The sequence below is a fragment of the Anomaloglossus baeobatrachus genome, chromosome 10, assembly GCF_048569485.1.
Source record: "Anomaloglossus baeobatrachus isolate aAnoBae1 chromosome 10, aAnoBae1.hap1, whole genome shotgun sequence".
Lineage (NCBI taxonomy): Eukaryota > Metazoa > Chordata > Amphibia > Anura > Aromobatidae > Anomaloglossus > Anomaloglossus baeobatrachus.
In genome coordinates this window covers 45,707,434-45,720,269 of record NC_134362.1, presented here as the reverse complement: position 1 = coordinate 45,720,269, position 12,836 = coordinate 45,707,434, and the positions used below count along the sequence as shown (strand labels likewise).

At 51.0% G+C, this 12,836-nt stretch overlaps 1 protein-coding gene across 1 annotated transcript in view; it reads right to left on the bottom strand.

Annotated features, from left to right (window-relative positions):
* Positions 1-1,279: 1,279 nt before the first annotated feature.
* Positions 1,280-12,836, bottom strand: part of SART1 (spliceosome associated factor 1, recruiter of U4/U6.U5 tri-snRNP) — a 149,307-nt gene continuing 137,750 nt past the window's right edge. Inside the window, exon 21 of the mRNA XM_075326488.1 lies at positions 1,280-1,609. Coding sequence (XP_075182603.1) covers positions 1,591-1,609 — 19 coding nt within the window. The 3' untranslated portion in view covers positions 1,280-1,590. The remainder of the gene's footprint in view (positions 1,610-12,836) is intronic.

The following is a 12,836-nucleotide window of genomic DNA, read 5'->3' as shown; positions in this document are numbered from 1 at the left end:
AATGATTGTTTATGGTCACGGGGGCGGGCTGTTTTTCGTCCGTTATCCCCCCTCCTGCCGCTCTTCGCCGTCCATTTACATACATGATGCACGGTGGCTCAGTGGTTAGCACTGCAGCCTTGCAGCACTGGGGTCCTGGGTTCAAATCCCACCAAGGACACCATCTGCAAGGAGTTTGTATGTTCTCCCTGTGTTTGCGTGGGTTTCCTCCAGGGTCTCCGGTTTCCTCCCACATTCCAAAGACATACAGATAGGGAATGTAGATTGTGAGCCCCAATGGGGACAGTGTTGCTGATGTATGCAACGCTTCGCCGTCCCCCATCGTTCATTTACATACATGATGCCACTGCCCTCATGTAACGCAGTTCTCCTGAGTTCTCGCGCATGCCCAGTGGCACTAGCGCGGGACTGAGCATTGTGCAATTTGCGAGCGCTGGTGAGGTTATTGAGCAGGCGCGAGATTATGGGTGGCGCTGTGACTGTCATCACCAGCGTCATCCAAGTACCCGCCCATAATCTTGCGCCTGCGCAATAACCTCACCAGCGCTCGCAATGTGCATAATGCAGGCGCGAGATTACGGGCGGGTACTTGGATGATGCTGGTGATGACATTCACAGCGCCGCCCATAACCTCGAGCCTGCGCAATAACCTCACCAGCGCTCGCAAATTGCACAATGCTCAGTCCCGCGCTAGTGCCATTGGGCATGCGCGAGAACTCAGGAGAACTGCGTTACATGAGGGCGGTGGCATCATGTATGTAAATGAACGATGGGGGACGGCGAAGAGCGGCAGGAGGGGGGATAACGGATGAAATACAGCCCGCCCCTGTGACCATAAACCATCATTAGCATAAGAAAAGGTAAGATTTTATAATATGTTTATTTAGGTCTGAAAGGGGGGTCAGTAGCAAGATGAACCTTTCTAGAAGCAGCCCAGGAGCTGCAGAAGGGGGGTTCTTTTAGTTTAATTGCGAAAACTCTGGTGACAGGTTCCCTTTAACACTCCAAAGCTCTACTTCTGCATTTTATCCTTTAGCACAAATGCTCCATTGTTAGTGCAGGGCTAAGGACCATCTTTCCTAATTTCTTATGGCTTGTGATGTCCATTCTTCCCGTTTTGTCTTCTAGGCCTTTATTTAATTTACAGTCATAAATAGAGGCAGACGGCATGAACTCTTTGGATCAGAACAGGACATCACACAGACAAATGACAACAACTCATTACATGGCAGTATTACGTGAATCACGTTAAGTAAAAAAATAATAGCGGCAGAAAGAATTTAAATAATTCCATATTACAACAATTTTATTAGAGGATTTACAGACAATCCGATAATGTGTATCAAGGAAAACTGGAGCACGTCTGGATTCCAGCACACCCCAATCTTACAGAACCTAGTTAAAAAAAAAAAAAAAATCCCACCAAAGTCCCAGTCTGTCGGGATGGTCCGCGTGGCTGCACATTCCTAACAGAGATGTCCTGAGCTTTCATAAATCCACACCGGTCCAGCATGCTTTGTTATATGCGTATACTCTGTGTACAGGATGATTTTCTGGTTCTCCAGTGGAATTTCACTGATCCGTTACCACTCATTTAATAAGTGTGTTCCTAAAAGAAAGAAAAGGAGGAAAAACTAAGAAGAATTGCACCTTTTATTATCCTTACATTAACATATTGGTAAAATCATTACAATGGATGGACATAATACAAGCTTCCATGTCAGAACAGATTTAGGATAACTAATGGTTTTGCATATTGGAAGTTTAGAGGGGTTGTCGTATCTTCTTTCTTCAGGAGAGCCAGCTTCAGAGCAGAACTTGCAAACTCTGTGCTATAGAGCTTGTAAGTGCTGCGCTCCAGGCCTACAAGACCAACCACCTAGACCCAGACAACACAGTGTGCACAAAACTTAAAATCACTCAGTCTTTTGCAATTTCACCTATTTAAAAAGGGACTGTCAGCAGAGAATGACTGTCTAAACCAAGTATAAGCCCTTTGTGCACCCTTGATATGGCCAAACATTTAAGTGCACCTTCCCATCTGCTGTTTTTCCTTCTATCTCTGCCCTCCACACTCTTCTTTGATTGACAGCTCTGGCTCCTTAAGGGTGGAGATAGATGGAAATCAAGCAGGGGGAAGGTGCACTGAACTGGTTTTGCCGCACTGCACCCTGATGCATGAGTGCCTGTGCAGCGTTTGAAGAGTCATTTTATGCTGACAGAGTCCCTTTAAGAATGAGACAATACCTTTAAAGTGACTGTCCAGCATTGGACACCGCTTTTATAATCTAAATAGGTTAAAAAGTTTTTGTTGACAAATTTCTCAATATAATCATGCAGCAAATGATAACATTCCTGCTTTATGCAGCCACCCCCTGACGAAAAAGTACCGAAACGTACGTAGGGGCCGGTGTTTGGCATGGTGAATATTGCGGTTTCACTTTGGTATGTTTAAATTGCTCTTATTGTTTGTTCTGGCCTTTATCTTCCCTGTCTAAACAGTTGTTAAATGCATGCAGGGTGCTTCCAATTCCTATCACCCTGCATTGCATTGGGCTATTGATATTTTATTGGCCCAGACTGTGCAATATTGCCTTGATTTTGCTGCTAGATATAATTCAATTGTGCAATAGGGTATGTGCATTATATATTTATATTTTTTTCTATCATGCAATATTGTTTTTTATAAATGTAAAAAGCCTCCATATTTGCTATATTACGGATTGATCAGTGCAATAGATATATAAAAAAATATTTCTCTGGAGTGATATATTTTTTACATTAGTGGATTTGTGCAATAACTCAGATTTATTATGGGTATTATTTTATATTTATTGAATTTTTTTATTATTTTGCATATGGTTCAAATGAAGGGAATTTTGTTTACTTACCGTAAATTCCTTTTCTTCTAGCTCCTATTGGGAGACCCAGACAATTGGGCGTATAGCTTCTGCCTCCGGAGGCCACACAAAGTTATTACACTTTAAAAAGTGTAACCCCTCCCCTCTGCTATACACCCTCCCGTGCATCACGGGCTCATCAGTTTTGGTGCCAAAGCAGGAAGGAGGAAACTTATAAATTGGTCTAAGGTAAATTCAATCCGAAGGATGTTCGGAGAACTGAAACCATGAACCAAAGAACAATTGAACATGAACAACATGTGTACACAAAAGAACAACAGCCCAAAGGGAACAGGGGCGGGTGCTGGGTCTCCCAATAGGAGCTAGAAGAAGAAGGGAATTTTGTTTACTTACCGTAAATTCCTTTTCTTCTAGCTCCAATTGGGAGACCCAGACAATTGGGTGTATAGCTATTGCCTCCGGAGGCCACACAAAGTATTACACTTAAAAGTGTAAGGCCCCTCCCCTTCTGGCTATACACCCCCAGTGGGATCACTGGCTCACCAGTTTTAGTGCCAAAGCAAGAAGGAGGAAAGCCAATAACTGGTTTAAAGACCAATTCAATCCGAGGAAACATCGGAGAACTGAACCATACCACATGAACAACATGTGTACCCGAAAAAACAGAAAAACCCCGAGAAAACAGGGCGGGTGCTGGGTCTCCCAATTGGAGCTAGAAGAAAAGGAATTTACGGTAAGTAAACAAAATTCCCTTCTTCTTTTTCGCTCCTAATTGGGAGACCCAGACAATTGGGACGTCCAAAAGCAGTCCCTGGGTGGGTAAAAGAATACCTCGTGATAGGGCCGTCAAACAGCCCTTTCCTACAGGTGGGCAATCGCCGCCTGAAGGACTTATCTACCTAGGCTGGCGTCTGCCGAAGCGTAGGTATGCACCTGAAAATGCTTGGTAAAAGTATGCAGACTCAATCAGGTAGGTGCCTGACACACCTGCTGAGCCGTAGCCTGGTGCCGTAATGCCCAGGATGCACCCACGGCTCTGGTAGAATGGGCCTTCAGCCTTGAGAGAACCAGAAGCCCAGTAGAACTGTAGGTTTCAAGAATTGGTTCCTCGATCCCCCGAGCCAGGGTGGATTCAGAAGCTTGCGACTGTTTACGCCGACCAGCGACAAGGACAAAGAGTGCATCCGGGTGGCGCAGGAGCGCCATGCGGGAAGTAGAACCTGAGTGCTGTCACCAGAACCAACAGATGCAAATCCTTCCGAAATTGATGGACTGGACGAGGACACAAAGAAGGTGAGGTGATATCCTGATTGATATGAAAGTGGGATACCACCTTAGGGAGAAATTCCGGAATCGGACGCAGAACTACCCTGTCCTGGTGAAGGACCAGGAAGGGAGATTTGTATGAGAGCGTTGCTAGCTCGGAAACTCTCCTAAGAGACGAGACCGTTACTAGAAGGCCACTTCCCGAGAAAAGCGGGAAGGGAGACCTCTTTCAAAGGCTCGAAAGGCGGCATCTGGAGAGCAATTAGAACCTTGTTCAGATCCCAGGGCTCTAACGGCCGCTTGTACGGAGTGCTGAGACGACAAACTCCCCGTAGGAACGTGCGTACCTGAGGAAGTCGTTTCTGAAAAAATACAGATAGCGCTGAGACATGTCCCTAAAGGGAACTGAGCGACAACCCTTTTTCCAACCTAGATTGCAGGAAGGAAGGAAACATAGACGATGCAACCGGCCAGGGAGAAACACCCTGCGCCGAGCACCGAGATAAGAATATCTTCCACGTCCTGTGGTCAATCTTGGCGGACGTTGGTATGCTAGCCTGTCTCATGATGGCAACCACGTCCTGAGGTAATCCTGACGACACTAGGTTCCAGGACTCAATGCCACACCATCAGGTTGAGGGCCGTAGAATTCAAATGGAAGAATGGCCCTTGAGACAGCCAGTCTGATTGGTCTGGTAGTGCCCCCGGTTAGCCTACCGTGAGGCACCACAGAACCGGGAACCACAACATCCTCGGCCAATCTGTAGCGACGAGGATGGCGCGGCCGCAGTCGGTCCTGATCTAGCGCAGCACTCTGGGCAACAATGCCAGAGGTGGCACATAAGGTAGCTGGAACTGCGACCAATGCTGAACTAAGGCGTCTGCCGCCAGAGCTCGATGATTGTGAAACCGTGCCATGAAGCTGGCACATTGTTGTTGTGCCGTGACGCCATTAGATCGACGTCCGGCCTCTGTCAGCGGCGCCAGATCTCCTGAAACCCGTCCGGGTGAAGAGACCATACCCTTTCGGCCACACCCCGGCGACTTAGGAAGTCAGCTTCCTAGTTTTCCACGCCTGGGATGTGAACTGTGGATATGGTGGATGCCGTGTCTTCCACCCACATCAGAACCTGCCGGACTTCCTGGAAGGCTTGCCGGTTGCGCGTTCTTCCTTGGTGGTTGATGTATGCCACCGCTGTGGAGTTGTCCGACTGAAGTCGGATTTGCTTGCTGTCCAGCTGCTGTTGGAAGGTTTGTAGGGCAAGATACACTGCTCTGTGTTCAAGAACATTGATCTGAAGGGTGGACTCTTGCTGAGTCCACGTACCCTGAGCGCTGTGGTGGAGAAAAACTGCTCCCCACCCTGATAGACTCGCGTCTGTCGTAACTATCGCCCAGGATGGGGATAGGAAGGACCTTCTTTTTGACCATGAGGTGGGAAGAAGCCACCACCGTAGAGATTCCTTGGCCGCCTGAGAAAGAAAGACGACTCTGTTGAGGGAGGTCGACTCCCCGTCCCATTGGCGGAGAATGTCACATTGTAGTGGACGCAGATGAAACTGCGCGAAAAGAACTGCCTCCATTGCTACCATCTTACGTAGGAAGTGCATGAGGCGTCTCAATGTGTGCGACTGGTTCTTAAAGAAGAGATTGCAGCCCGTAGTGAATGCTGTTTGTCTAGCGGAAGCTTCACTATCGCTGAGAGAGTATGAAACTCCATGCCTAGATATGTTAGCGATAGGGTCGGGGTCGGATCTGACTTCAAAAAGTTGATGATCCACCCAAAACTCTAGAGAGTCTCCAGCGCAACGTTCGGGCAGTGTCGGCATGTTTCCTAAGAGAGTGCCTTGACAAGTAGATCGTCTAAATATGGGATCACAGAGTGACCCTGAGAGTGCAGGACTGTGACTACTGCTGCCCTGACCTTGGCGAAGACCAGTGGGACTGTCGCTAGCCGGAAGGTAGAGCTACGAACAGAAGGTGTTCGTCTCCTATAACGAAGCGTAGAAACGCTAGTGCTCTGGATCAATCGGCACGTGTGGATAAGCATCCTTGATGCCTAATGATGCTAGGAAATCTCCTTGGGACATTGAGGCGATGACATGGCGGAGGGATTCCATCCGGAACCGCCTGGTGTCCACTAGCTTGCTGAGCAGTTTTAGATCCAGAACGGGACGGAACGGCCCGTTCTTATAGGCACCGCAAATAATTTGGGGTAAAAACCGTGACCTTGTTCCTGAAGAGGAACGGGGGTCATCACTCTTTCTGCCTATAGAGTGCACCCTGTTTGCAGAAGAGCAGCGGCTCGGCCGGGAGGTGGAGAAGTTCTGAAGAATCGAGTTGGAGGACGAGAAGTGAGCTCTATCCTGTACCCGTGAGACAGAATGTCTCACACCCAACGGTCATTGACCTATGGCAGCTAAATATCGCCAAGGCGGGTGAGCCTGCTACCGACCGAGGATGCGGAGAGAGGAGGCCGCAAGTCATGAGGAAGCCGCCTTGGAAGCGGGTTTTCAGACTGTCTCTTTTTTGGGCGTGACTGAGCCCGCCAAGAATCTGAGCTCCTCTGATCCTTTTGAGTCCACATTGGACGAGGAAAAATGGGACCTGCCCGAGCCTCGAAAAAACCGAAACCACGACTGCCTCCTGCTCTGTTGGGGTTTGTTGTGTCCGGGCTGAGGAAAGGATGAATCCTTACCCCTGGACTGTTTAATGGTTACATCCAAACGCTCACCAAACAGTCGGTCAGCAGAAAAAGGCAACTGGTTAAGCAACCTTTTTTGGAAGCAGAATCTGCCTTCCATTCACTTAACGAGCAGACCAGGCTCTGCTTAAAAACACGGAGCAGCGGAGGCTACTGCCGCACGGTTCGCAGAGTCTAGGGCAACCTGAATCGCGTAAGAAACAAATGCAGACATTTGAGAGGTTAAGGATGCCACCTGCGGCACAGATGTACGTGTAACCGTGTCAATCTGTGTAAGACAAGCTGAAATAGCTTGGAGTGCCCCAAGGGTGAGAATGCTGGAGCCAACGGTGCGCCGACAGTCTCATAGATGGATTTAGACCAGAGATCCATCTGTCTGTCAGTGGCATCTTTAAGTGCAGCTCCATCTCCCACTGCAACTATGGATCTAGCTACAAGCCTGGAGATTGGAGGATGCCGCTTGGGACACTGGGTCCAGTCCTTGACCACGTCAGGGGGCAGGGATAACGTGTATCCTAAGCCGTTTGGAGAAGCGCATATCTGGATAAGTGTGGTGTTCCTGGACTGCCTCTCTGAAGGCAGAGTGGTCCAGAAAAATACGTGAAGCTGACTCCTCCACTGGAGGAGCTGGGTGAGAAATAACCAACATTCTATTGATGGACGCTATAAGATTATTCACTATGGCGTCACCATTAGGTGTATCCAGATTGAGAGCGGTCTCAGGATCAGAATCCTGAGCCGCTACTTCCGCCTCATTACACAGAGAGTCCTTCTGCTAGGACCCTGATGAAACCGAGGGCCGCTCATAGTGAGCCCGCTTAGGCTGTCTGGGACTGACGTCTGTGCAGAGCCGTGACTCTGGGATGCGTGTGACATTCCCGGAGCTGTTAGTTGTTCACACTGAGGGGGGCCATGGATCAATGATTCAACAGTGCCCATGTTGTGAGAGACATGTCCGGACTGCTAGGCTTCTAGTATCATAGCCATAGTCTCAGAAAATCTGTCAGTAAATACTGCAGACACCGTCCTCATCCTCTGGCCATTAGCAGAGACTCCGGCTGAGCTGGATATAATGGGGGTCTATGTAACCTGCCGGCCGTATAGCCGTACATGCTGTACCGGCTGCATAGAAAAACATGTGGTTCTGCACCTTTGTTTTACACAGAGAATATGCTGATAACTCCTCCGCACAATCCAGGAGGGTATATACAACGTGCGACCAAACAGTGCAATGTATATAGTACAAGCATATCTATAAGTGCACTTCTGCACTAGTGGGGTTAGCACCACAGGTGCTGCTTAACGCCTGTTGCAGCGATTGTGTGACTATCAGAATGCCAGGGTCTTCCACACTTGTCTCTGTATCGTACAGAAACTGACACTAATGGCTGCCGGCGTCCTTGTAGAGAAGGAAGCCGTGGGCGTGCCTGAGAAAGTGCGGGAATCCGGTTTCACAGTGCACACAGTGAGAGGGGTGGAGTATGCAAAACATACTCCAGCTCTCAGCGCTGCTGTGCTATGCAGCGTCACGCCCCTACCCTGACTGTCAGGCCTGTGGGCGGTAACGAAGGGAGACTAGGCCCAGAAGCCGGGGACTCGAGTTAATAAGCGCGGCCGGCATATCAGTGCTGGCCGGCGCGGAAGTCCCCGGCGCACCACAAATCCCAGCGGCGCCTTAAATAAAAATGGCAGCGGCGGTTAGCGCAGTAGTCACCCAATACACTAACACACCCAGCAACGCTGTGGTGTGCGATGGCACTAGTGCGGACAGCGCCGCTGTCCCTGGCGCACTAACACACCCAGCAGTGCTGCCGTGTGTCTGCGCGGTCCCCACAGGGACACAGAGTACCTCCATGTAGCAGGGCCATGTCCCTGAAGATACTCCGCTCCATGTCCAGCAGATACCAGGGGCTGTGGATGGAGCACGGTCTCAGTGCCTGGAGACCGATAGAATCCCACTTCACCCAGAGCCCTGTAAAAAGGGATGGGGAAGGAAGCAGCATGTGGGCTCCAGCCTCCGTACCCGCAATGGGTACCTCAACCTTAACAAACACCTCCGACATGAAGTGGGGTGAGAAGGGAGCATGCTGGGAGCCCCGTATGGGCCCTCTTTTCTTCCATCCGACATAGTCAGCAGCTGCTGCTGACTAAACAGTGGAGCTATGCGTGGATGTGTTGCCTCCTTCGCACAAAGCACAAAACTGGTGAGCCAGTGATCCCACTGGGGGTGTATAGCCAGAAGGGGAGGGGCCTTACACTTTTAAGTGTAATACTTTGTGTGGCCTCCGGAGGCAATAGCTATACACCCAATTGTCTGGGTCTCCCAATTAGGAGCGAAAAAGAAAAGGAATTTACGGTAAGTAAACAAAATTCCCTTCTTCTTTGTCGCTCCATTGTGAGACCCAGACAATTGGGATGTCCAAAAGCAATCCCTGGGTGGGTAAAAGAATACCTCGATAAAAAAGAGCCGAAAAAACGGCCCCTTCTTACAGGTGGGCCACTGCCGCCTGAAGGACTCGCCTACCTAGGCTGGCGTCTGCCGAAGCATAGGCATGCACCTGATAGTGTTTTGTAAAAGTGTGCAGACTCGACCAGGTAGCCGCCTGACACACTTGCTGAGCCGTAGCCTGGTGCCGCAATGCCCAGGACGCACCTACAGCTCTGGTAGAATGGGCTTTCAGCCCTGAAGGAATCGGAAGCCCAGACGAACGGTAGGCTTCAAGAATCGGTTCCTTGATCCACCTAGCCAAGGTGGACTTGGAAGCCTGCGACCCCTTAAGCTGGCCAGCAACAAGGACAAAGAGCGCATCAGAACGGCGCAGGGGCGCCGTGCGTGAAATGTAGAGCCTGAGTGCTCTCACGAGATCTAACAAGTGCAAATCCTTTTCACATTGGTGAACTGGATGAGGGCAAAAAGAAGGTAAGGAGATATCCTGATTGAGATGAAACGGGGATACCACCTTAGGGAGAAATTCCGGGACCGGACGCAGAACCACCTTATCCTGGTGAAACACCAGGAAGGGGGCTTTGCATGACAGCGCTGCTAGCTCAGACACTCTCCGAAGTGATGTGACTGCAACTAGGAAGGCAACCTTCTGCGAAAGGCGAGATAGAGAGACATCCCGCATCGGCTCGAAAGGTGGCTTCTGGAGAGCCGTCAGCACCCTGTTAAGATCCCAGGATTCTAGCGGACGCTTGTAAGGTGGAACTATGTGGCAAACCCCCTGCAGGAACGTGCGGACCTGCGGAAGCCTGGCTAGACGCTTTTGAAAAAACACGGAAAGCGCCGATACTTGTCCCTTGAGAGAGCTGAGAGACAAGCCCTTGTCCATTCCGGATTGAAGGAAAGAAAGAAAAGTGGGCAAGGCAAACGGCCAGGGAGTGAAACCCTGATCAGAGCACCAGGATAAGAAGATCCTCCAAGTCCTGTGGTAGATCTTGGCGGACGTTGGTTTCCTGGCCTGTCTCATGGTGGCAATGACATCTTGAGATAACCCTGAGGACGCTAGGAGCCAGGACTCAATGGCCACACAGTCAGGTTGAGGGCCGCAGAATTCAGATGGAAAAATGGCCCTTGAGACAGCAAGTCTGGTCGGTCTGGGAGTGCCCACGGTTGACCCACCGTGAGGTGCCACAGATCCGGGTACCACGATCTCCTCGGCCAGTCTGGAGCGACGAGGATGGCGCGACAGCAGTCGGACCTGATCTTGCGTAATACTCTGGGCAGCAGTGCCAGAGGAGGAAATACATAAGGCAGTCGAAACTGCGACCAGTCCTGAACTAACGCGTCTGCCGCCAGAGCTCTGTGATCCTTGGACCGAGCCATGAATGCCGGGACTTTGTTGTTGTGCCGAGACGCCATTAGATCGACGTCCGGCGTTCCCCAGCGGCAACAGATCTCCCGAAACACGTCCGGGTGAAGAGACCATTCCCCTGCGTCCATGCCCTGGCGACTGAGAAAATCTGCTTCCCAGTTTTCTACGCCCGGGATGTGAACTGCGGAGATGGTGGAGGCTGTGGCTTCCGCCCACAGCAGAATCCGCTGAACTTCTCGGAAGGCTTGACGACTGCGTGTGCCGCCCTGGTGGTTGATGTACGCAACCGCCGTGGCGTTGTCCGACTGTATTCGGATCTGCCTGCCCTCCAGCCACCGCTGGAACGCCTTTAGGGCCAGATACACTGCCCTTATCTCCAGAACGTTGATCTGAAGGGAGGACTCTGTCGGAGTCCAGGTTCCCTGAGCCCTGTGGTGGAGGAAGACCGCTCCCCACCCTGACAGACTCGCGTCCGTCGTGACCACAGCTCAGGATGGGGGCAAGAAGGATTTTCCTTTCGACAAGGAAGTGGGAAGAAGCCACCACTGAAGAGAGGTCTTGGCTGTCCGTGACAGCGAAACGTTCCTGTCTAGGGACGTCGGCCTCTTGTCCCATTTGCGGAGGATGTCCCATTGAAGTGGACGCAGATGAAACTGCGCAAAAGGAACTGCCTCCATTGCTGCCACCATCTTCCCTAGGAAGTGCATGAGGCGCCTCAAGGGGTGTGACTGACCCCGAAGAAGAGATTGTACCCCTGTCTGTAGTGAACGCTGTTTGTCCAGCGGGAGCTTCACTATCGCTGAAAGGGTATGAAACTCCATCCCGAGGTAAGTCAGCGATTGGGTCGGTGTCAAATTTGACTTTGGGAAATTGATGATCCACCCGAACCTCTGGAGAGTCTCCAGAGTGACGGTCAGGCTGTGTTGGCATGCCACCCTGGAGGGTGCCTTGACTAGAAGATCGTCTAAGTAAGGGATCACCGAGTGGCCCTGAGAGTGTAGGACCGCCACCACTGCTGCCATGACGTTGGTGAAGACCCGTGGGGCTGTCGCCAGGCCGAATGGCAGCGCCACGAACTGAAGATGTTCGTCCTTGATGGCGAAACGCAGAAAGCGGTGATGCTCGGGAGCGATCGGCTCATGGAGATAAGCATCTTTTATGTCGATTGATGCTAGGAAATCTCCTTGTGACATCGAGGCGATGACTGAGCGGAGAGATTCCATCCGAAACCTTCTGGTGCTCACATGCTTGTTGAGCAGCTTGAGGTCTAGAACGGGACGGAATTTATCCGTCCTTTTTTGGCACCACGAACAAGTTGGAGTAGAAGCCGTGACCATGTTCCTGAGGTGGAACGGGAATCACCACTCCTTCTGCCTTCAGAGTGTTTACCGCCTGAAAAAGTGCATCAGCTCGCTCGGGGGGCGGAGATGTTCTGAAGAAACGAGTCGGAGGACGAGAACTGAACTCTATCCTGTAACCGTGAGACAGAATGTCTCTCACCCATCGGTCTTGGACATGTGGCCACCAGGCGTCGCAAAAGCGGAAGAGCCTGCCACCGACCGAGGATGCGGTTTGTGGAGACCGAAAGTCATGAGGAGGCCGCCTTGGGGGCGGCTCCTCCGGCGGTCTTTTTAGGACGTGACTTAGACCGCCATGCAGAAGAGTTGCTCTGGCCCTTCTGTGACCTGTTGGACGTGGAGGAATGGGACCTGGCTGAGGGCCGAAAGGACTGAAACCTCGATTGAATCTTTCGTTGCTGAGGTCTGTTCGGTTTAGACTGGGGTAAGGACGAGTCCTTTCCCTTGGATTGCTTGATAATTTCGTCCAATTGCTCGCCAAACAAGCGGTCGCCGGAAAATGGCAAACCGGTTAAGAACTTCTTGGAAGCAGAGTCTGCCTTCCATTCGTGTAGCCACATGGCCCTGCGGACTGCCACCGGATTGGCGGATGCTACCGCTGTACGGCTCACCGAGTCGAGGACAGCGTTCATGGCGTAGGACGAAAAAGCCGACGCCTGAGAAGTCAAAGACACGACCTGCGGAGTAGCGGTGCGTGTGACCGCATTAATCTCAGACAGACAAGCTGAGATAGCTTGGAGCGCCCACTCGGCTGCAAATGCTGGAGCAAAAGACGCTCCTATGGCTTCATAGATGGATTTCATCATGAGCTCTATTTGCCTGTCAGTGGCAT